Genomic DNA, 24,740 nt, shown 5'->3' with positions numbered 1-24,740 from the left:
CAATATAATAAAAGTTAGCATATTTGCTCAATCATTTGTGTTGGTTGTTGTCGCTAGCTCTAGAGATCTGCTGTCAATAACTCTCTCTGGGGTTGTAGACAGGTTGTAGACTTGTCCTGTCTAAGAGACATGGTCATATCAAACGTATACATTTTTTTCTCACCTTTTGCTATTTTCATTTACGACGTAGCGTGATTATGATTATGTTGGTTTGTTCCGTTCATCTCAACCAAAACGTATGAATCAAACATATTTTCCCACCTCAGCCTAGTTTGCCCCGAGCGCATGCGCACACCACATCCACCAAAGTAAATCGAGCGATGGACTCATAGGTTGCACTTTCCACAATTAAAATAATTTACAAAACAAACATCCGTACATTATCCCGAAACGTTGTAATTCGGACTATCACCACTTCTTTATGAATAAAACGTATTTGTATATGAACTTAAATGCTTATAATAATCATATGTTTGTCGAATCACCCAAACTTCAATTTCAAATGATCTGCGCGTTTAGAACCAAAATGTACCTAATTGACTTGATTCACAAATTGACATTCGAGCAATGTAGCCAGTGTGCAACTATAAACAATAGTTTCATTATCACAGGAAACGTTATCTGTGGCTTAAACAGACAAAATACACCCGACTAACTCCACCTAACCCATGAAATACTAAGTGCTTCTAAAGTGTTGCGTGATTTAGCTATATTTACTTTTTTAATCTGAGCAGCTGGTCTGGAGGGCAGAGTGTTTGGAAAGTGCTGCTCCGATTGGGGTGCTCGACAGGGGGAAGAGAGATGGCGTGCTTGTTGGAGGCCCCTCTCCGCATCAGCGTGCTATCTGTGAGTCGCTCTTATACTATTTAATAAATACTTTATTTTTGCTATGCACTGCATTCTTCCTAACTGCATTGCATAGTGAAACGCATTCTATGTGTCGCATCAAGTTATCAATGTGGGTTGAGGGCATGCACTGAAGTTGCTAGCTAGCTACGCTAACTCAGGCTTTGCAACATTTAGCTAGCTAACGTTAGCTACTGTAGTTAGGGCGGTCTCCCGACGTTCACCCGGAATGACTTAGCTAGCTAACTAGTAACCAGTGACATTTACGTGAATCCAATTATAACGAGAACCCGCAACATTTAATAACTTTATTGAACAGTGACGGTGTAATTAAATAAGGTTATGCTAGCTGGAACCAACCGCGATTTAGCTACCTAGTTGGCTAGCTGTCTATAACCGTACTTACTCTGTTAGTTAGGTAGCATGCTATACAGAACTAGCTAGTTGTCTGAGTCAGTTTTGGGTAGAAGGCTAGCTAACTATGTCAAGTGTCAACTGCTGTCAGTTTTGTGATCGAGAATCGAATTTCACGTTTTTAAGACTAACGTTTATCATTTTTACTTATGTTATAAAGTTAGCTATTAAGCTAACGTTAGCAAGATAGTTTAAAKTTATCATACTGGAAACGCCCCCATATGCTGTTGGTAGTGTCATTGACCAGATCACAGGGTTTTGGAGGAAATACATGAAGATGCCATGAATACACGGCAAGCTATACAGCTCTTCAACAAAATGTGTTCATTTGCCACCTGTTAGTCTGTCAACAGATATGTTTTTCAGGACCTGTAAGGAAATGGCCAAAGCCAGAGCTAGGTTTAACAACATTTGCCAAATGTCATATTCAAATAAAATAAAATGTTATTTGTCACATGCGCTGAATACAACAGGAGACCTTACAGTGAAATGCTTACTTACAAGCCCTTAACCAACAATGCTTTAAGATGTTTTAAGAAAAAATTAAGAAATAGAAAATACAATGATCAAATAATTTAAATATCAGCAGTAAAATTACAATAGCGAGGCTATATACAGGGGGTACCGGTACAGAGTCAATGTGCTGGGCCACTGGTTAGTTGAGGTAAAATGTACATGTAGGTTGAGTTAAAGTGACTATGCATAGATAATTAACAGAGAATAGCAGCAGCGTAAAAGAGGGGTCTGGGTATAGCCCTTTGATTAGCTGTTCAGGAGTCATCATATTGTTTAAATTTTACATTTCACCCACCTGAAATGTGATGCTGCACCTATAACTGCATCTGGACTACTGTAATTGTAATCTACTTTAATTGTTAAAGAACTTTGTTTCAGATCCCTTACTGACTCATGACTGATATGGTATAATTCACAAGGAATACACACGTCACTGCAAATCCCCTTTTTTTAAAGAGAGCTATAGTAGAGCAGTGCCTCTTTGCTCATCAGTAACCTATTACATAGTGAGTCGTGAGGAAAGTTCTGGACGGTCCCTCAATGATAAACATAAACAAAGTTATCAAGTGACATATGACCATCTCGTGCACTGGATGAGTTTACAGCTTGACGAGAGTAGCCTACTGCCTGTCGACCAGTCATATCGTTAGGAGGGGCTTTTCTGGGATGGAGTATCTATCTGGCCCAGGCCGGTGTCTTTCTGCTGAGTGTGTGGTTGGTGGTAGCAGTGGGATGATGAGGGAGGCCAGCGCTGACTCATTGTTGTTCTGTCTCTTGTCACCATGCAGGAGGTCACGGCCACCAGTCGCCATTATGTTGACAGGCTTTTTGACCCTGACCCGCAGAAAGTGCTGCAGGGAGTCATGTAAGTACATTACCTTGTGTTGTAGTAGCCTATGGTTTTTCTATAGGAAAATAGATATTTGCCCTGTCTGTCCATCTTTGTTTCCATCCCAAATGGCACCCTATCCCCTACTTGGTACACTACTTTTGACCAGAGCCTTATGGGAAATAGGATGCCATTTGGGCCTCTGTCTGTCCTTGTGTGAGTCTGGTATCTGTATGCGGGTGGAGCAGGCAGTTCTTGGTGCTCTGGAGGGAGCTGTCTGTCAATGATTGATTTGTTTGAGGTGCGATGTGAGCATGCTCAGTGTGAGCTGCTTGGAACACTTTGTTTACATGTGGCTGTACAACCTGGCTGTCAGTGGTGTGTGTTTCTCTCCGATCAGTCAGTGTGATTCATGCTGTGTGGTATGCCAGGTCTCTGCTAGTGTGTGTGTGACTGAGAGAGTGTGTTTCACTGGGCAGTGTGAGTGAGAGCCTCAGCACAGCTTGGAGTCGGACATCTTTTCATCTTTATTTTTAACTCCGAGACCCAGCTCTGGTTACGGTTTTGGATGGCTAGCTGAGTCGCTTCTTACCTGACTGGTGCAGCAGTACTTTTCCACTGGCCTCCGTCTTCTCATGGCTATTTAATTCCATCTAGCTACTTGTATCTTTATGTCATATGCATTGCATTCTATAGGGTCTCAGCAGTTGGCAAACCAGAGTTAGAATTCTGCACTCTGGATAACTTTTATATACAGTACCAGTCAAAAGTTTGGACACACCTACTCATTCAAGGGTTTTTCTTTATTTTTACTATTTCCTACATTGTAGAATAAAAGTGAAGACATCCAAACTATGAAATAACACATATGGAATCATGTAGTAACCAAAAGTGTTAAACAAATCAAAATATATTTGAGATTCTTCAAAAGTAGCCACACTTTGCCTTGATGACAGCTTTGCACACTCTTGGCATTCTCTCAACCAGCTTCAACCTGGAATGCTTTTCCTACAGTCTTGAAGGAGTTCCCACATATGCTGAGCACTTGTTGGCTGCTTTTCCTTCACTCTGCGGTCCATCTGATCCCAAACCATCTCAATTGGGTTGAGGTCGGGTGATTGAGGAGGCCAGGTAATCTGATGCAGCACTCCACTCCTTGGTCAAATAGCCATTACACAGTCTGGAGGTGTGTTGGTTCATTGTCCTGTTGAAAAACAAATGATAGTCCCACTAAGCTCAGACCAGATGAGATGGCATATTGCTGCAGAATGCTGTGGTAGCCATGCTGGTTAAGTGTGCCTTGAATTCTAAATAAATCACTGACAGTGTCACCAGCAAAGCACCATCACACCACCTCCTCCATGCTTCACGGTGGGAACCATACATGCGGAGATCATCCATTCACCTACTCTGCTTCTCACAAAGACACAGCAGTTGGAATCAGAAATATTAAAATTAGACTCATCAGATCAAAGGACAGATTTCCACCGGTCTAATGTCCATTGCTAGTGTTTCTTGGCCCAAGCAAGTCTCTTCTTTATTATTGGTGTCCTTTAGTACTGGTTTCAAATCAAATTGTATTGGGCACATGTTTAGCAGATGTTAATGCGAGTGTAGCGAAATGCTTGTGCTTCTAGTTCCGACAGTGCAGTAATATCTAACAAGTAATCTAACAATTTCCCAACTACCTAATACACACACATCTAAAAGGGGTGAATGAGAATATGTACATATGGATGAGCGATGGCCGAGCGGCATAGGCAAGATGCAATATATATTATAAAATACAGTATGTAGATATTACATTACTCATATATATATGTAAACAATATTGAAGTGGCCAGTGATTGGGTCTCGGTGTAGTAAGCAGCCTCTCTGAGTTAGTTAAAGCAATTCGACCATGAAGGCCTGATTCACGCAGTCTCCTCTTAACAGTTGATATGTCTGTTACTTGAACTCGGTGAAGCATTTATTTGGGCTGCAATATGAGGTTCAGTTTACTCTAATGAACTTATCCTCTGCAGCACAGGTAACTCTGAATCTTCCTTTCCTGTGGCGGTCCTCCTAAAAGCCATTTTTGAGTAAACTGAAAAGTTTTTGAGTAAACTGCTCTTAAAATGTTCCGTATTGACTGACCTTCATGTCTTAAAGTAATGGACTGTCGTATCTCTTTGCTTATATGAGCTGTTCTTGCCGTAATGTGGACTTGGTCTTTTACCAAATAGTGCTCTCTTCTGTATACCACCCCTACCTTGTCACAACACAACTGATTTGCTCAAACGCATTAAGAAGGAAAGATATTCCACTAACTTTTATCAAGGCACACCTGTTAATTGAAATGTATTCCAGGTGACTACTTCATGAAGCTGGTTGAGAGAATGCCAAGTGTGTGCAAAGCTGTCATCAAGACAAAGGGTGGCTACTTTGAAAAATCTCAAATATATTTTGATTTGTTTAACCCATTTTTGGTTAATACATGATTCCATTATGTGTTATTTCATATTTTGATGTCTACACTATTATTCTACAATGTAGAAAATAGTACAAATTGAAGAAAAACCCTTGAATGCGTAGGTTTGACTGGTACTGTATGTTATTGGCTTATATAAGTGGTGTGTGATGTTCAGAATTCTATCCTCAAAGCAACATGTTAACAAGCTTGAACAGCAATGATGTTTCTCAGTTGAACCTGTGGCTGTTAGTGTTTAGACTTGTGTGGTTTAGCGTAGGTGATATGATTGCTACTGTGGTTGAACTCTGTCAAGTGTTGTTGTTATTGTGGCTGTTGGTAACATGCTGAGGAAGCTCCACACATCTGACTCTGACCCTGTGTGTGTTCACAGTGACATGAAGAATGCGGTCATCGGAAACAACAAACAGAAAGCCAACCTGATTGTCCTGGGAGCTGTGCCCAGGTGTTTYTCTCCCTTCACCTGTTTTCCCATCTCCCTCTTTCTCCTTCTTTCCCCTCCCCTCAACCCAATCTCCAAGCCCAATTGAATGGCAGCGTTGACTGTGTGTGTCTCTCCCCAGGTTACTGTATCTGCTCCAGCAGGGCTCGTCCAGCTCAGAGCTGAGGGCAGAGTGTGCGGTGGTGCTGGGCAGTCTGGCCATGGGCACTGAGAACAACATCAAGTCCCTGGTTGACTGTCACATCATCCCTGCCCTACTGCAAGGTGGGCATAACACAGACAAATCCATACACACTCACACACAATCACTCACACTAAGAGTGACGTGCTGACCAATGTTAGTCTTTCACTCATAACTCACTGACAGGACAGCGCTCTGACTGAGGAAACACATACTCATTCTCTCTCATAGCAAGTGTGTCTCTCTGCAGGTCTCCTATGTCCAGACCTGATCTTCATCGAGGCTTGTCTACGCTGCCTCAGGACAGTCTTCATCAGTCCAGTCACCCCAGTGCAGCTGCTCTACACTGTAAGTCTCTCTCACTCTTCTCTTTCTGTGTCTATTTCCCCCCCCCCCCCCCCAATACACTCACTCTGACACACATACCATTGATATGGTGTAACATGCCATCACTATTCTTAGTGATGTGTTGTGTCTAACTGGGGTGTGTGTGTGTGCACATTAACACTGTGTGTGTGTGTGTGTGCACAGTAACACTGTGTGTGTGCACAGTAACACTGGGTGTGTGTGTGTGTGTGCACAGTAACACTGTGTGTGTGTGTGTGTGTGTGTGTGTGTGCACAGTAACACTGGGTGTGTGTGTGTGCACAGTAACACTGGGTGTGTGTGTGTGCACAGTAACACTGGGTGTGTGTGTGTGCACAGTAACACTGGGGTGTGTGTGTGCACAGTAACACTGGGGGTGGTGTGTGCACAGTAACACTGGGGGTGTGTGTGTGCACAGTAACACTGGGGTGTGTGTGTGCACAGTAACACTGGGGGTGTGTGTGTGCACAGTAACACTGGGGTGTGTGGTGTGCACAGTAACACTGGGGGTGTGTGTGTGCACAGTAACACTGGGGGTGTGTGTGTGCACAGTAACATGGGGGTGTGTGTGTCACAGTAACACTGGGGGTGTGCACAGTAACACTGGGGGTGTGCACAGTAAACTGGGGGTGTGCACAGTACACTGGGGGTGTGCACAGTAACACTGGGGGTGTGCACAGTACACTGGGGTGTGCCACAGTAACACTGGGGTTGTGTGCACAGTAACACTGGGTTGTGCACAGTAAACTGGGGGTGCCACAGTAACACTGGGGGTTGCGCACAGTAACACTGTGGGGGGTGCGCACAGTAACACTGGGGGTGCGCACAGTAACACTGGGGGTGCGCAACGTAACACTGGGGGTGCGCACAGTAACACTGGGGTCGCACAGTAACACTGGGGTGCGCAAGTAACACTGGGGGTGCGCACAGTAACACTGGGGGTGCGCACAGTAAACTGGGGGTGCGACAGTAACACTGGGGGTGCGCACAGTAAACACTGGGGGTGCGCACAGTAAACTGGTGGGGCGCACAGTAACACTGGGTGTGTCGCACAGTAACACTGGGTGTGCGCACAGTAACACTGGGCTGTGCGGCAGTAACACTGGGTGTGGCGCGCAGTAACCTGGTGTGCGCGCAGTAAACTGGGTGGGTGTGTGCGCAGTAACACTGGGTGTGGTGTGTGCGCGTAACACTGGTGTGTGGGTGCGCAGTAACACTGGGTGTGTGGTGTGCGCAGTAACACTGGGTGGTGTGTGTGGCCAGTAACACTGGGGGTGTGTGTGCGCGCAGTAACTGGGGGTGGTGATTGTGGGCGCAGTAACACTGGGTGGGTGTGGGTGCGCACAGTAACACTGGGTGGGTGTGGGTGCGCACAGTAACACTGGGGGGGGGGGTGCTTGCGTGCAGTAACACTGGTGTGGGGGTGTGTGTGCAGTAACACTGGGGGGGTGTGCTTGCGTGCAGTAACACTGTGTTACACCTTGTCAGGACCCCACTGTGATCCCCCACCTCATGTCCCTGCTGAGTCGGTCACAGCGCACGCAGGAGTACATCACCCAGATCTTCTCCCACTGCTGCAAGGTCAGTACACCAGCACACATTTAAAACACTTGACATTACAGAAAGATTTACAGTATTGTAATAGAAGACCGAAGACACTACATGTTAAAGGTCAATCATCAGATAAACTATCATTTAAAAAAAAGTCTGTCTGAAGAATTACTCAGTGTGTGTGTTTTGTAGACTCCGGAGCACCAGACGGTTCTGTTTAACCACGGGGCCATCCAGAACATTGCTCCTCTTCTCATCTCTCTCTCCTATAAGGTAGTCTTTGAAACTACTTCTCACCCCGATCTCAGTACTACCATCTCTGACCTTTTTATATTACTATGTCTCTCTCTCACTCTCTTCCCCCCTCTTCTCTCATTCTTTTCTTTCTTTTTGCTCTCATCCTATACAGGTACGGATGCAGGCATTAAAATGCTTCTCGGTCCTGGCCTATGAGAACACTCAGGTCTCCATGACACTGGTGAATGGTGAGGGGCTTTATTTCCCCTTCTATTTATGTCTGTCTGTCTCTTGCTGCTGCTTTGGGACCTGACTGGGACAGCTACCAGCTATATTCTTCACTCTGTGTCAGAAGAGTTCTATTCTTGGCATTATATTGGTATCGTCATGGTAGCAAAAAGTTTGTCAGATGGTGACAATATTGTATAATGAAGTTACTATGAAAATCAATGTTCTCCTCTCTGTTCTCAGTGCTGGTGGATGAGGAGCTGCTCTCTCAGGTATTTGTCAGAATGATGCAAAGGGATCAGCCCATTGACATGCAGCTCACAGCAGCCAAGTGGTGAGTGAGTGTTTCCTTCACTTGACTATTAAAAGAAGTATGCTTCCATTGACAGTGTTGTAGTAACTGTAAAGTTTGTTTTTCCGCGGACTATTAAAGTAAGAATCTCAAGTGTTTTAGTTTCGGGAAGATAATCTATTTTCCCCCTCTCGCTCACCCTTTGCTTTCCTCCTCTCCCCCAGTCTAACATACATGTGTCGAGCAGGAGCCATTAGGACAGATGACAGCTGCATCGTTTTAAAGGTGATTATACCATTTTGCATGTRTTATGCACTCATCTTATGACTTGTCTGGTACTGGTATGTGTGTGATGTATGTTGAGTCTAGCCTTTCTGTTGTGTGTAGTGTCTTCCCTGTGTGTGTGTATAATCCTTGTTCCATCCCTGTGTAGACCCTGCCGTGCCTGGTGAGGATGTGCAGTAAGGAGCGTCTGTTGGAGGAGCGTGTGGAGGGGGCAGAGACCCTGGCCTACCTGATGGAGCCTGATGTGGAGCTGCAGAGGATCGCCAGTGTAACAGACCACCTAGTGGCCATGCTGGCTGACTACTTCAAATACCCCAGCTCTGTCAGCGCCATCACTGACATCAAGAGGGTGAGACACTGGACTTTACTCATTTAACCTAGCCAGGCAATCTTACAAGGCAGAGAAAACTGTTACCGTCAGGAAAACCCAGACACTGTTGTGAGAAAAGAACACCACYTTCCTTACTTTGGACAAAAACCTCTAACTCTCTTACCTCGCACCAAATATTGAATTGTCTTTATCTGCAGTTGGATCACGACCTGAAGCATGCTCACGAGCTGAGACAAGCTGCCTTTAAACTGTACGCCTCACTGGGCTCCAACGACGAAGATATCCGCAAGAAGGTGGCTTTTACTCAACAGTACACACACGCACCCCTACCCAGCCGCCTTTAGAAATGTGTCCGTGTCCTCTTCCTAACACCCCCCCGTCTCTCTCCTCCTCAGATCACAGAGACAGAGAACATGATGGACAGGATAGTGAGTGGTCTGTCAGAATCCAGCGTCAAGGTGCGGCTTGCTGCCGTCAGGTACTGATAACATCCCTACCGCTCCACTGAGGGTGCTGTGACATCCTGAGTGTCCTGTCACATTCTGTTCCCTTCTTAGCCTAAGAAGATCTCCTTGCATCCGAGACATCTGACTCTCAAATGGTAGCCGTGTGTGCCTGTTGTGATATTGACTCTTCCTCTGTGTCCAGGTGTCTTCACAGTCTGTCCCGGTCAGTCCAGCAGTTGAGGACTAGTTTTCATGACCACGCCGTATGGAAGCCGCTTATGAAGGTCTGTACCAAGGGGTCTCTTTCTCACCATACAAGACTACTTACTATACAAATGATCTATGTATGCTGCAAAGTACATGGCCTTCGTAGTGAGACTGTACGTCTCTTCTCTGCTGTGTGTAGTTGTTACAGAACGCTCCAGACGAGGTGTTGGTTATGGCCTCTTCTACACTATGCAACCTGCTACTGGAGTTTTCACCCAGCAAAGAGGTGAGACCAGCAGACAGCAATACACCACCACTACTGCTACCTAGCTGGCAATACAACACTACTACTGCTACCTAGCTAGCAATACCACACTGCTACCTAGCTAGCAATACCACACTGCTACCTAGCTAGCAATACAACACTGCTACCTAGCTAGCAATACAACACTGCTACCTAGCTAGCAATACAACACTGCTACCTAGCTGGCAATACAACACTACTACCGCTACCTAGCTAGCAATACAACTCTGCTACCTAGCTAGCTTCATGATTGGTAGACGAACACAGCTCAGTAAAGTTGAATGTCAAAAGTTTGGACACCTACTCATTTAAGGGTTTCTTTATTTTTAATATTTTCTACATTGTAGAAATAATAGTTAAGACATCAAAACTTTAAAATAACACATATGGAATCATGAAGTAACCAAAAAAGTGTTACACAAATCAAAATATATTTTAATTTGAAATTCTTCAAAGTAGCCACCCTTTGCCTTGATGACATTCTCTCAACCAGCTTCATGAGGTAGTCACCTGGATTGCATTTCAATTAACAGGTGTGCCTAGTTGAAAGTTAATTTGTGTAATTTCTTTCTTTAATGTGTTTGAGCATCAGTTGTGTTGTGTGGGGGGGGTTATACAGAAGATAGCCCTATTTGGTAAAAGACGAAGTCCATATTATGAAAAGAGCAGCTCAAATAAGCAAAGAGAAATGACAGTCCATCATTACTTTAATCAAATAAGCAAAGAGAAATGACAGTCCATCATTACTTTAAGACATGAAGATCAGTCAATCTGGAAAATGTCAATAACTTTAGAAGTTCAAGTGCAGTCYCAAAAACCAAGCGCTATGATGGAACTGCATGAGGACCGCCACAGGAAAGGAAGACCCAGAGGTAGCTCTGCTGCAGAGGATAAGTTCATTAAGAGTTAACTGCACCTCAGATTGCAGCCCAAATAAATGCTTCTGAGTTCAAGTAACAGACACATCTCAACATCAACTGTTCAGAGGAGACTGCATGAATCAGGATTTCAGGGTTGAATTGCTGCAAAGAAACCACTACTAAAGGACACCAATAAGAAGAGACTTGCTTGGGCCAAGAAACACGTGCAATGAAACATGTGGAATCTGTACTTTGGTCTGATGAGCCCAAATTTGCAATTTTTGGTTCCAACCTCCGTGTTTTTGTAAGACGCAGAGTAGGTGAATGGATGATCTCCGCATGTATGGTTCCCACCGTGAAGCATGGAGGAGYTGGTGTGYMGGTGCTTTGCTGYTGACACTGTCAGTGATTTATTTAGAATTCAAGGCACACTTAACCAGCATGGATACCACAGCATTCTGCAGCGATACGCCATCCCATCTGGTTCGGGCTTAGTGGGACTATCATTTGTTTTTCAACAGGACAATGACCCAACACACCTCTAGGCTCTGTAAGGGATATTTTACCAAGAAGAAGAGTGATGGAGTGCTGCATCAGATGACCTGGCCACCACAATCAGCTGACTTCAACCCAATTTAGATGGTTTGTGATGAGTTGGACTGCAGAGTGAATGAAAAGCAGCCTGTGCTCAGCATATGTGGGAACTCCTTCAAGATTGTTGGTAAAGCATTCCAGGTGTAGCTGGTTGAGAGAATGCCAAGAGTGTGCAGAGCTGTCTTCAAGGCAAAGGGTGGCTACTTTTGAAGAATCTCAAATATAAAATATATTTGGATTTGTTTCACACTTTTTTGGTTACTACATGATTCCATATGTGTTATTTCATAGTTTTTTATGTCTTCACTATTATTCTACAATGTAGAAAATTGTAAAAATCAAGAAAAACACTTGAATGAGTAGGTGTGTCCAAACCTTTGACTGGTTGTGTGTGTGTGTTCATATTCTTTTTCTTGATGTTTTAGGACCAAACATTAGCTGTCAGGTTGTGAACCTGCAATTTAGCATGACCAGTGGGAGTAAGTGCATATGTTTTGTGTATGTCTGCAGCCCATCTTGGAGTCAGGGGTGATAGAGTTACTATGCAGTCTGACCCAGAGTGATAGTCCAGCCCTGAGGGTCAACGGCATCTGGGCTCTAATGGTGAGTCACCACTGTACTGCCTTGCTCTGCTTCTCACCACTGTACTGACTTGCTCTGCTCTCACCACTGTACTGACTTGCTCGCTGCTCTCACCACTGTACTGACTTGCTCTGCTCTCACCACTGTACTGACTTGCTCTGCTCTCAACCACTGTACTGACTTGCTCTGCTCTCCACCACTGTACTGACTTGCTCTGCTCTCACCACTGTACTGACTTGCTCTGCTCTCACCACACTGTAACTGACTTGCTCTGCTCTCACCACTGTACTGACTTGCTCTGCTCTCACCACTTGTACTGACTTGCTCTGCTCTCACCACTGTACTGACTTGCTCTGCTCTCAACCACTTTACTGACTTGCTCTGCTCTCACCACTGTACTGACTTGCTCTGCTCTCACCACTGTACTGACTTGCTCTGCTCTCACCACTGTACTGACTTGCTCCATTGATTCTCAGTCAGTAGAGCATAAGCAGTGAGGCAACCCTTCAACTGAGAATCTTCCAACTGGAACTTTGGTAAAGTTTCTGTAACTGCGCAACCCTACTATAGAAGGTGTGTGTCTAACCTACACCTTCATTATTGTGTGTGTAGAACATGGCATTCCAGGCGGACCAGAAGGTGAAGGGGGAGATTGTGAGAGCGTTGGGAACAGAGCAGCTCTTCCGTCTGCTTTCTGACCCTGACTCTAACGTCCTGATGAAGACCCTGGGCCTGCTACGGAACCTGCTCTCCACACGACCCGTAAGACTGGCACAGAGACACACACACTTAAGGTAGTCTGTGTGACTTAAGTCCAATCATTGACCCACATCGTCTGTTGCAGACAGGGCATGTAGATTCTCCGATTGGGGGGGTRTAGGTGCATTCCTGGCTTCATGTCTATTGAGGCGCTTTCTTCTCCGTAGCCCGTTCCTGTCCTTCTCAAGCTTCTGCACTCCTTGCTGGTAGAGCTGACGCCAGATGGAGCGTTCAGGGGCAGTGCCCTCCAGCTGGGTAGGGTTAAGCCTGCACTTTTCCGTTATGGTCTACAGTTGGTCTTTGTAGCGCCTCCCCTGACCCTCTGCAGAGCTGGCCATACAGGGCTCCCGGTCACGCAAGGTTATCCACAGGGTGCACTAAAGGCACCTGATGTGAAAGGCCTCCAGCATCCTGATGTTGTGAGTGTAGATGGTCCACGTCTTGCAGCTGTAGAGGAGAGTTGTCATGATCACTTCCTGGTAAACAGATATTTTTGTGTGAAGGTTGAGGCCTTTTGTTCTGGAAGACCATTCTCCTGAGCCTTCCAAAGGAAGCTGAGGCTTGTTTGGTCAGGTTTTGTATTTCTCTTTCGGTACTGCAGTCGTCAGACACAGACATTCAGACTCTGCTTTTAATCATCTCAAGTCTCACACGCACATTGTCTCGCCTTCTCATACTCTATCCCGCTTGATCGCTCTCTTTCTCTAACCTCCTCTCCCTTCTGTCTCCCAGCATATAGACCAGGTCATGAGTTCTCATGGGAAGCAGATCATGCAGGCAGTCACTCTAATCCTCGAGGGAGAACACAGCATRGAGGTCAAGGAACAGGTATGACCCCCCCCTTCAGCTTACTATACCATGAACACTTTGATGTAGGGTTGCAAWATTTCATTCACTTAATCCCAAATTCCCAGGTTTTCCAGTTTGATTATTCCCTCCTTGCTTATTTCCTAATTCCAGGAGTGCTCCAATTTCTAGAAAACCTGTAAATTTCTGAGYAGTTAGCAGTTCTGCAACCCTACTTTTGTCTTGAGAAACACTTCAGGACAGAGCTGCTGTCTGTGTTTCAGACACTCTGTATCCTAGCCAACATTGCCGACGGCAACACAGCCAAGGAACTCATCATGACCAATGACGACATCCTCCAGAAAATCAAATATTACATGGTAGAGTCTCTTCCCTCCATTAGCCACTGTAGCTATACTTAATTCTCAACAAGTGATCAGGCTTAAAGAGGTTCACTGAACTCTGTCAACCTTCATATTTGCCTGTATCCATGTGTGATCATTTTTATTTAGAACGAGTTTGACCGTCTCTCTTTGCATATATTGTTGACATATCTTAAGCAAGTACTGACATTTCCTCTGTGATATCCTCTCAGGTTCACTCTAATGTGAAGCTCCAGCTGGCGGCCACCTTCTGTATCTCCAACCTGATCTGGAACGAGGAGGACGGTGAGGCCAACGCCATGACAGGTTGTCACAAGCTGGGGGGGACTGCGGGGGAGTGTGGAAACACAGATGTTCAAAGCGTTTGTGTTAGTTAGGGCTAGTGGTAGTTTCATGGATGTAGTGGTATAAAGTGAATCAAGTTATGCATTACGGCAACATAACGCATTTATGCTCCACTACATCAATGGTTTTCATCTGTTTTGAGTAAACACTGTTGGACCGGGTCTCTGCCTCTGGCTCCAACATCCTCCTCTCTAACCTTCCTACGTCGGTGTCTCTTTCTGTTCAGGTTCCCAGGAGCGTCAGGACAAGCTGAGGGAGTTGGGCTTTGTAGACATCCTGCACAAACTCACCCAGGCCTCAGACCCCAACCTCTGTGACAGGTCTGACACAGCCACACACACTTCTGATCGCTCCCGCTTTCCTTCAGTTTCTCTCTCCTATTGACACAAACACATGCACACTCATTGTGTTGTAGGATACTGACTCTCTCTCGCTCTCTTTCAGGGCGAAGACAGCAATGCAGCAGTATCTGGCGTGACCCTACGAGAGCAGTCTCCGATGTCGTTGCCCCTAACAACACAACTAACAATCCAATGGCCTGCCAGGAGGAGACCTGCCTGCCTGCTGCCATTGTTTTGTTTTCTTCTCCTTCAGTTTAATCTTAGTTTTGTTGCACAAAGACATCTTTGAGCTGCAGCGGCGGACGCCCCCCTTCCACCCCATCACCCCCAACCCAAACCTGACCCCCATCCCACCTGGAGACAAGGTTGGAGGGGGAACTGGGAAACGCTTTCTGCATAGCAACGGTTACTGGAGGGGGGGGGTCATTCAAAGGTTTTTGCCTTTTTATTTTTTTATGCAAAGATGGATGTGAATGAAGAAGGGTTAGTAGAGTGCAGTACAGTAGCCAGCCAGTGCAGCACAGCGCCACCATGTGGCCAGGAGGCTTTGGTGCTTTTGGACTCCTAATGAGGAGACTGAACATAAAGATGTCTCAGAGGGACGGAGAGCTGGACTAAAGGCTCTGACGAAGAGGGCAGGGTTTTGGGAGCATCGCTTCATCCTGGTTTTATTTAGCTAATTAATTATTCATTATTATTATTATTATTATTATTAAAGAGGGGCTTTATGTCACGAGATAGGTTGCGTTTGGAAAAAGACTGCTCAATTTGTACTTTTTTGTGTTTTCTTTTTTTGTGGATACATACCTCGTAAATATATATAAACATATAAATATATTTTTTAGATTATAATTTCCCCCCTCTGTTTCTGTTTCTCTGTGTCTGATCCCGGGTTCCTTGTACAGTAGGGTGTGAACAGAATATCAATGGGAGGATGATGTGGTCAATAGAACAAAGTTTGAAGGTTGACTGGAAATATGGGCTGCTTGCACAGACCCAGATTAAGTTTAGTCCTGGACTAAAAAGCACTTTCAATGGAGAATCTCCATTGAGCATAATTTTTAAATCCAGTACTAGATTTAGGGCTCTATTCAATCGGTGTTGTGGAAGTTCTGTGTTATAGCGTGATTGAAATTTCAAGGCAARGGTCCCGCGTTAGTGTAAACGCTGCATATGTCGGTTCAACCGGAATTTACCTTTACATTTCGATCGCGCAATTTGTAACGATTCAGCGATACAGATTTAATTGGGTCCTTAATCTTTATCTGGTAAACCGGCCCATAGCATGTCACTATGTATGACCCTGACTCTCTCTAGTCTTACCTTTCAGGAGGCACTAAGATGGATCCACGAAATAGGATAAAATGCTAAATGTCCTTTACCTGTAGCCATTTGGTTCCCCCTAGAATCTTCTAGATCTTTCCTCTCCCTGACATTTCCATTCTGACAGAATGAATGCTACCATTTGAAATATATGCAGACCTGAAAGATGGACTTGATCATTGAGTACTGTCTTTTTTTTGTCTGCGGGCACCGGGTGGAGGGAAGTGGAGAACACTTAATTGTCAATGTGAGGCATGTGAACAGMTGAAGGAAACAAGGCACAAGTGTAACATAACTGAATACATGCATCAATTAAAGGTCCACTGGTTATAAGAGCATTACCATGGTTGTTCAACATATTAAAATGACTGAGGAAGTGATCCCACTGGCGCTGGACATCATGTCYTCCCTGACAATGATTCGGACCCAAAGCATCACAGAAGCCTGGATCTTATAAAACAACACTTTGTTTATTCTTGTATAATGTATTTCTGGTGAAGTTGGTGACATTTAATAATAAAATACATCTGAAGCCTCCCAAAGCCTCGGGCAGCACAGTAAGCCCATCTTCCTCTCCCTTAGTTCTAAAGCAGGCACATTCCTCATGCAGATAGCTGTGACATGCATTTAACACCCTCACCCCAAACCCCTCTCATTGGGCCCCCCCTCCTCACACCTCCATGCAGCCGCATCCAAGTCCTCACCTTGTTACAGAAAATAGAAACCAGCATCTGAATCTGTCTATATTACGAATAGTGTACCACCCCTAAACAACTCTGGTACACAGCGCATCAGACGGCGCTAGTAAAATTAGGCCTCTGACCAATTTAGCAGTATCTGAGCATTGTAGGATAAGTCTGTGTCATCCAGAGGTTGACAATTGTCCATGGATTGCAGATGATGCTGGGGACATGGCAATAGTGTGTGTTGGTGCATGTGGGCTTTGATATGAAGCTGTTGCACTGAAGTGAAGATGTCTGGTTGAACAACTAGTGATGGATGGAAAAGGGCCACAACACTCCTCTGCATTTTCAACAGAAGATATTGCCAGAATATATCATTTACTAACACAAATAAATACATAAATAACTTACTTTTCAAAATAAAAGTGCAGTGTTCATAATTGAATAGTCAATGGTTTATAAATCACAACGGAATCCCCATCTGTGAATGATATGTGTATGACTAGCAGTGTGTGTTCGAAGGAGAAGGCACGAATGGCTGGATGGCTAAAGCCTGGTTTGATGTGGGAACTCTTCACTGTACAATCTGGCAGTCTGCTTTTTCACAACATACCTATATTCCCCTCATCCCCCACTATGCATAGCCTCCAAAACCTAAACCTAGCCTGTCTTTGGCAGGCTGGTGCCCGCCCTTAGATCTCCCTCTTAAAGGGTAATTCTGCCACTTTTTAACCTCATTCATCATCTCAGCACCAAACCAACCACTGAGCAAAAACTGGTTGTTTAAAAATCTATTTGATGATGTTGATTCAATGTGGAAAACTGTTTGGATTTGCAAAAAGTTATCAACGTAAGGGAACTTTTACTTTTTTGTATTTTTTTGTCATTTAACCTGATATSTCAACCAAATGTAAATACATAAAAAATAATTAAATGATGTCTGTGCCCAGTGGGAAGTGTCTACATACACTACCGTTCAAAAGTTTGGGGTCACTTAGAAATATCCTTGTTTTTAAAAGAAAAGCACATTTTTTGTCCATTATAATAACATCAAATTGATCAGAAATACAGTGTAGACATTGTTAATGTTGTAAATTACTATTGTAGCTGGAAATGGCTCATTTTTAATGGAATATCTACATAGGTGTTCAGAGGCCCATTATCAGCAACCATCACTCCTGTGTTCCAATGGCATGTTGTGTTAGCTAATCCAAGTTTATCATTTTAAAAGGCTAATTGATCATTAGAAAAACCTTTTGCAATTATGTTAGCATAGCTGAAAACTGTTGTTTGATTAAAGAAGCAATAAAACTGGCCTTCTTTAGACTAGTTGAGTATCTGGAGCATCAGCATTTCTGGGTTCGATTACAGGCTCAAAATGGCCATAAACAAAGTARTTTCTTCTGAAACTTGTCAGTCTATTCTTGTTCTGAAAAATTAAGGCTATTTCATGCGAGAAATTGCCAAGAAACTGAAGATCTCGTACAATGCTGTGTACTACTCCCTTCACAGAACAGCGCAAACTGGCTCTAACCAAAATAGAAAGAGGAGTGGGAGGCCCCAGTGCACAACTGAGCAAGAGGACAAGTACATTAGAGTGTCTAGTTTGAGAAACAGACGCCTCGCAAGTCCTCAACTGGCAGCTTCATTAAATAGTACCCACAAAACACCAGTGTCAATGTCAACAGTGGAGAGGTGACACCGGGATGCTGGCCTTCTAGGCAGAGTTCCTCTGTCCAGTGTCTGTTCTTTTGCCCATCTTAATCTTTTATTTCTATTGGCCAGTCTGATATATGGCTTATTCTTTGCAACTAGCCATTTTGAGCCTGTAATCGAACCCAGAAATGCTGATGCTCCAGATACTCAACTAATCCAAAGAAGGCCAGTTTTATTGCTTCTTTAATCAGAACAACAGTTTTCAGCTGTGCTAACATAAAGGGTTTTCTAATGATCAATTGGCCTTTTAAAATGATAAACTTGGATTCGCTAACACAATGTGCCATTGGAACACAGGAGTGATGGTTGCTGATAATGGGCCGTTGTATACCTATGTAGATATTCCATAAAAAATCTGCCATTTACAGCTACAATAGTAATTTACAACATTAACAATGTCTACACTGTATTTCTGATCAATTTTATGTTATTTCAATGGACAAAAAATGCGCTTTTCTTTCAAAAACAATAACATTTCTAAGTGACCCCAAACTTTTGAATGGTAGTGTATGTGAAAACAGCACATTTCTGTGGTTTAAAAGATGCTTCTCTGTGACATCACAGGGTAGGATTAAAAGTAAAAAACTGATATTCAAAACCTGCAATGAATTTCTAGCCCAAGGGAGGGTATTTTCTTGCTCCCCATATCACCGCAAATTTCATAGTGTTTGAAAAGAACAGTTTTTAAAATGTTTAAACTTTTGACAATGTCATCGGGTTGGCTCCCCAGGCTCCTTGGTCCGACTATACTCCACGCCCACGGACGTTAGTTTCTTCTTCGCATTGAGTCTGGCTCTGAGTACCTCCCTGACCCTTCACCGATTGCGAACACATTCGGGGCCATCTGATTGGTCAAGAAATCAATGGCTTGGGCCAGTGCCAGAACACGCTTGGGTAAAGCGGCTTTAATACTCTGATTGGTTAGAGGCGATCCAATCAGAGTAGTAAAGGGACTTTGTGTTGTACAACGCCCCTCGTGCCCCTCGTCACCACAGACGACTTCAATGATGSCAGTCTCAGACTAAAGTATGTAGCGAAAAACGGAGCAGCGGAATAATTTAGTGTGAGTCATCAGGCTAGTCATCGTGTAGAACTTTATAACTAAAGATTTTTTTCTACAAAACATTTACACATATGTTGACACTGGTATTTTGCTGGAGATAATGAAAATGAGGTTGAAAAGTGGTGGAGTTGCCCTTTAATATCTACTCTACAGTAGTGTTGTCTTCATGTTTTGGTGGGATCCATGTGTCTTGTAAGCTCACTGATTCTCTTGTAGTGTTGAATATTGTTAGAGGGAGAGAAACTAAGGTGTGTAGGCTTTACTATGAATGCTGGATCGACACTGAGGGTGTCATTCTATATAAGACCACAGTGCAAGTGTGTATGTAGTTTGTGGAGATAGTCTAATGGGGTCATCCAAATGTGACAAATAACCCTCCATATAACAAGTAGCAGAGAAACATGTCCCAATGTATCTAAAGAGAAACTCTGAAGGAATATTAAGTAGTAATATGAAGTAAATTAACTCCACATTTGAATCAGCTATGGTGATATCCAAGCAATATATGTTAGTATGATGCTGAATCTACATGACAGAGACTGAATAAGAGTGTACATTTCCAGTCCTATGTCATGTCATGAAGGGATGGTAGGTTGGGAAAATCTGGCACGGGCAACATGCTCTCTATGGAGTCAGCAGAGGGGTAGGGAAAAGGATGCACATTTCACTTATGACATCATGACGTCCACAGATACCGAAGGATTTGTTGCTTTAACATGACCAGAACATGGCCAGATCGCCTGATTAGTCTGCCGTTAGATTAGGTGTCATGCTACTGTCCTGGTGGGATCTTTTTCAGTGATGCCATTGGTTTCCACCTGACCATCTCACTGTTTGTCTATTAATCTGTCTGTGTGCATATCACAGGTTCAACGTTGCTCTCTGGACCAGCTGGCTACATTTTCTCCTCTCTTCTCCTTGTTATTCTCTCTTCTACTGTTTCTTCTTGCATGTACTCTGCCTCTCTGTCACAGAGCTGGCCCTTCCTCGTCAATGTAGCTGATGTGTTCCATCATTTGGGAGCATCCCTCCCCCCTCTCCCCTCCCCACTCCTGCATCTCAAGCTCCAGGTGTCCTGCCTCCAGCCTGGGGCCCCCCTGCGTCTCCAACCTCAGAGAGTCCAGGGAGAACGGCCCCGGGAAGAAGGGCGAGGGGTTAAGACAGGACGTGGGAGGGATGAGGTTAGTGGAGGAGGAAAAGGAGGGGCTGACCACCCTCAGCCTATGGTCTCCAGGCGAGGAGATGAGTGACGGGGGAGCAGAGCAATGGGAGGAAGGTGGGGGCGGGGTGTCCTGGGAGGGAGGCGGGGGGAGCAGGCCCCTGCTGTGGCTACTGTGGCTGCCTGGTCGAGAATGGTGGGGTCCCTGGCAGGGAGAGCAGGAGGGTGAGGAGGAGAGAGACAGTGAGAAGGAAAGGGAGGGGGACGGGGTGCGGGAGGCAAGGGGAGGATGGTCCTGGACAGGGAAGAACCCGTTGCTAGAGACCGGGAGGTTGGAGTGGTTAGAACCGTTGGAGAGGTGGGTGGGCCCCTCTGTGTCTCCTCTCCCAGGGGAAGGGGGGTTGGAGTGGAGTAAGTCCTTGGAACATTTCCCTGGGGAGATTGGAGAATGGGCCTGGGCCTGGGCTGGAGGCCTCTGTAGAGGGGGGGTGGGGAGGAGGCAACCTGGCAGGTCCACCCTCCCTGTGTCAGCACTGTCCACGTCCAATAGTGAGCAGGACTGCGTTCGCCGGGGGTGGGGTTGTGGGGAGCAGGGCGGGGCTGGAGGTGGGACCACCAGAGGTGTCCTGGAGGACGGTTGGCTGGCACTGCTGGGGGGTGGAGTCAGGATGGGCGTCATGGCTGTCAGGATTGGCTGAGGCGCCACAAGGAGGAGGGGCCGGAGCAGGCGGGTCATTTCCTGTAGTTCCTGGCTGAGCTGAGAGACTTGTTGGGAGAGACTGCTCATCTGTGGACACAGACAAGAGATGCGTGAGTGTGACTGATTACTATATATTAGGTTTTAGATTCATGACCAGTAATTGATATGTTTTTATGGATCACCCTGAAAACAGTGATGATTGTTGACCAGCTAGAACCACTCACCTCGTCACTCAGCTTAGAGACACTCTGTTTGATCTCTGACTGCTCCTGGATCCCTACACGAGCACACACACACACACACACACGCAGACAAACGGAGAGGTAAGTAAATGTTGGAAAGAGAGCAGCAACAGACTGGTGGAGAGGAGATTGTATTACCTAGTCCTGGGGATGGTGGACCACTGTGTAGAAGACTGGAGCTAAACTCAAACTTCTGGGTTGAGTTCACATTTCTCTCTGTCTCAATACCATCCACAAACCTAGAGGGAGAGAAAGCGAGAGGGGGAAAACAGCTGTCAGAGAGGAGTGGAGGATTTAAGCCTATGTTCAGCCCTGCCTTCCTCATTCCTTCTCCCCCTCTACTCTACTGTAGGTCTCTTCTCTCTCCCTCTGGCTCCAGATGTTATGTTCAAACAGCAACACAGCTGCCACCCCACTGAGCACATGTCAGGTTTGGGCTTCTCACGCAGGGCTGGCAGGCGGGCTATGCAGTGTGCTGAACACACACACTCTCTCTCTCTCTCTCTCTCTCTCTCTCTCTCTCTCTCTGCAGCCAGGTCACTCAAGATCCAAAGTAATATTCGACGTCCGTTGGGGTCGGGAATCGCCTTCAATACCGACCACTAGGGGCAACGGTGAGCGCTATTACCATCAAGTAGGCTCTGGTTAAGGTAAGGGTTAAGATTTGGGATAGGCTTAAACCAAAAAACGATTGCGTAACACTGGGATTGAACCCGCTAGTCTCATGGACAAACATTGGATTCTGAAGTCAATTTCAACATTTTGTGAGATCTTGTTGCATACTGAGCCTGCTGCCTGGTGTGGAGGGAAATCCACACTCCCTCTGCTGGGACCCAATAGCACCGTCAGTTAGTTGCCATGGCAGCCAGACAGGCACTGGAGGATCAACGCTCAAGTGTTAATTGTGTTCAGTTCCAGTTCCTCTACCAGCCACCATGAAATAGACAAGTCTACTGTATTACAGCAATTCAATCCTCTGCCTGAGTTTAAACCAGCTTGTTAAAACTGTATACAAACTGTGGTGTATGATTTGTGTGTGTATGGGAGTGAGTCTGTGTGTGTTTCTCCTACCTGGGACTAAGCTCCGGCGGTGCGCTGCTGAAGCTGACCACGGGTATCTGCAGGGTGGCGGGGCGGGTGTGTTCTGAGGGGGGGCGGAAGGGCCGAGGGGGCAGCAGGGGGGAGCGCAGGGGCGAGTTAAGAACCCTGGTGAGACGTAAAGGGGAACGGGGGGCACACGATACAGAGCTCTGTTCTTCATCACCCTCCTCATCCTCCTTAATGGATGAAAGCTTCTTCACCAGGCCTCCGTTACTCTCCCAGTCCACCTAGAGAGAGAGAGAGAGAGAGAGAGAGAGAGAGAGAGAGAGAGAGAGAGAGAGAGAGAGAGAGAGAGAGAGAGAGAGAGAGAGAGAGAATGGTAATCTGATAACAGGGAATTCTATACAGATGAGTACAGGTAACTTAACATCCCATCATGCTTAGGGTCATGTATAAAAATGCTGGGCAGGCCATTATTTTGCCCCCAGAGAATGACAATGCCCCCATCCACAGGGCATGAGTGGTTTGATGACAAAATGATGTAAACCATATGTCATGACTTCTCAGTAACCAGGTCTCAACCCAATTGAGATTCTGAAGCGGCACCTGAGACAGCATTTTCCACCACCATCAACAAAACTTCAAATGATGGAATTTCTCGTGGAAGAATGGTGTCACATCCCTACATTAGAGTTCCAGACATATAGAATCTATGCCAAGGTGCATTGAAGCTGTTCTGGCTCGTGGTGCCCAACGCCCTATTAGGACACTTCATGTTGGCGTTTCCTTTATTTTGCCAGTTACCTGTATTATATCCAGTTCCTTCAAATCTGCAAAATATGAAATGGTATTATTGTTAATGTTTTCTGACCAGGCTAGTGGAAGGAGAGGAGAGTGATCCATTCCACAAGAAGACCAGCCAGTACAGCAGGTGCAGTAGCAACAGAGTACCAGTGGGAGGCAGACTTGTACAACTCTACTCCCAGCTTCTCTCTTTCTCTCTCTGAGTTTGTGTATGATAGATCCATTCCTCAAACACTTTTGTCCCTCCATGCCCCCTCTCACCCAGCCCACCCCAACCCCAAATTAATAATTCAACAATGTCCTCAGAGGCACACAAATGACTTCCATAACCCGTGCAGCCAAACAAAGCAGCAATTAGCGGGCTGTGAGATTACATGAGAAGGCGTAATGTTGAAAGGACAGGCTAAATCCACTAGTCTTAGACAACAAACACCACCTGCTACAACACATTACCAATGGAATGGAAAGGTGGCATGTTGGTGTACATAGCTGAGACAGAGAGGGAGATGGATGGAGGGAGAGGGGGAAGGAGGAGGAGGTGTGTTCTATTTGTTCTGCCCTTACAGATGCCAGGTGATGCCAGGTGATGCCAGGTGGTGCCAGGTGGTGTGGTGGGTGTGTGTGTATGCAGATCTCATCCACTATCTAAACAGAGAGCTTGTACCTGAATCCATGTCCACAGGCCTATTCAGTAAATGAGCTAATGAATGGGTGTGATATTCCACCATATTCCGCCAACGGCCCACTCTTTCTCTTTTCTTCCCTTCTTTCACCTTGATCAAAGACATTCTTTCCTTTCTCTGTCCTTTCTTCTACTATCATCCCCCACTCCCCTCATATCAGTTCGCCCTTCACAGTAGCGAGTCTATTTTTAACTCCCACTTTCTAATCTTAGCTCACAGCCCCAAAGGCAAGCAGGGGCTGCTTTACTGTGCGGGGGTGGGTGTGTTCACGTGCCTGTGTTCCTTCACATTCACATGATGTGTTTAATGTATGCATGGCGTGTGCAGACTTCCATGGCCACAAGCATGCTGGAATGCAAGCAAGCGTGTAAGTGTGTGTTTAGTCAGAATGTTTAAGAATGAGTATTTATCTGCAGCCTAACTAGACTGTGAGCATGTGTGCACGTTTGTGTATGATGCAGTGTGTGTGTGTGCGCATGAAAGCAAGAGCACGCTCATGTGTGTGAACCCCAGTAGGTTGTAAGTAAGTAGCGGAAGCGAGCCTGTTTCTGTAGCGCGAGGCAGCTTGATGTACAAGTACACCCCCTGGACAGGACGCTAGTCTGTCGCAGGGACTTACCCCCAATCCCGTTCATACTGAGTGCCAAGCAGAGATGCATCAGGTCCCATTTTTACAATCTTTGGTATGACTCAGCCAGGGATTGAACTCACAAACTTCCAATCTCAGTTGG

At 45.4% G+C, this 24,740-nt stretch overlaps 2 protein-coding genes across 3 annotated transcripts in view; one reads left to right on the top strand and one right to left on the bottom strand.

Moving 5' to 3' along the window:
• Window positions 1–553: 553 nt before the first annotated feature.
• Window positions 554–16,094, top strand: armc8 (armadillo repeat containing 8). Of its 2 annotated transcripts, none has more exons than XM_024005893.2 (22): window positions 554–846; window positions 2,565–2,641; window positions 5,449–5,520; window positions 5,639–5,781; window positions 5,949–6,046; window positions 7,553–7,645; window positions 7,808–7,888; window positions 8,025–8,100; window positions 8,324–8,414; window positions 8,597–8,657; window positions 8,806–9,006; window positions 9,186–9,281; window positions 9,384–9,466; window positions 9,637–9,718; window positions 9,841–9,927; window positions 11,910–12,002; window positions 12,594–12,743; window positions 13,473–13,568; window positions 13,811–13,906; window positions 14,122–14,194; window positions 14,481–14,574; window positions 14,699–16,094. In XM_024005893.2, exons 1-22 carry the CDS (start codon window positions 802–804, stop codon window positions 14,730–14,732), a joined length of 2,022 nt encoding a protein of 673 aa, XP_023861661.1. In that variant the 5' UTR covers window positions 554–801; the 3' UTR covers window positions 14,733–16,094. The 2 variants fall into 2 exon arrangements, with proteins under 2 accessions (XP_023861661.1, XP_023861654.1); XM_024005886.2 differs by having other exon boundaries at window positions 14,122–14,215.
• A 273-nt stretch (window positions 16,095–16,367) lies between these two features.
• Window positions 16,368–24,740, bottom strand: part of LOC111976762 (voltage-gated delayed rectifier potassium channel KCNH8-like) — a 211,247-nt gene continuing 202,874 nt past the window's right edge. The window contains 4 exon segments of the mRNA XM_024005873.3: window positions 16,368–21,326; window positions 21,464–21,516; window positions 21,620–21,720; window positions 22,553–22,809. Coding sequence (XP_023861641.1) covers window positions 20,349–21,326; window positions 21,464–21,516; window positions 21,620–21,720; window positions 22,553–22,809 — 1,389 coding nt within the window. The 3' untranslated portion in view covers window positions 16,368–20,348.

The sequence above is a fragment of the Salvelinus sp. IW2-2015 genome, linkage group LG2 (genome assembly GCF_002910315.2).
Source record: "Salvelinus sp. IW2-2015 linkage group LG2, ASM291031v2, whole genome shotgun sequence".
NCBI classification, from domain to species: Eukaryota; Metazoa; Chordata; class Actinopteri; order Salmoniformes; family Salmonidae; genus Salvelinus; species Salvelinus sp. IW2-2015.
Note: the sequence above shows the minus strand (reverse complement) of the source record. Positions and strands in the feature narration are given on the sequence as shown.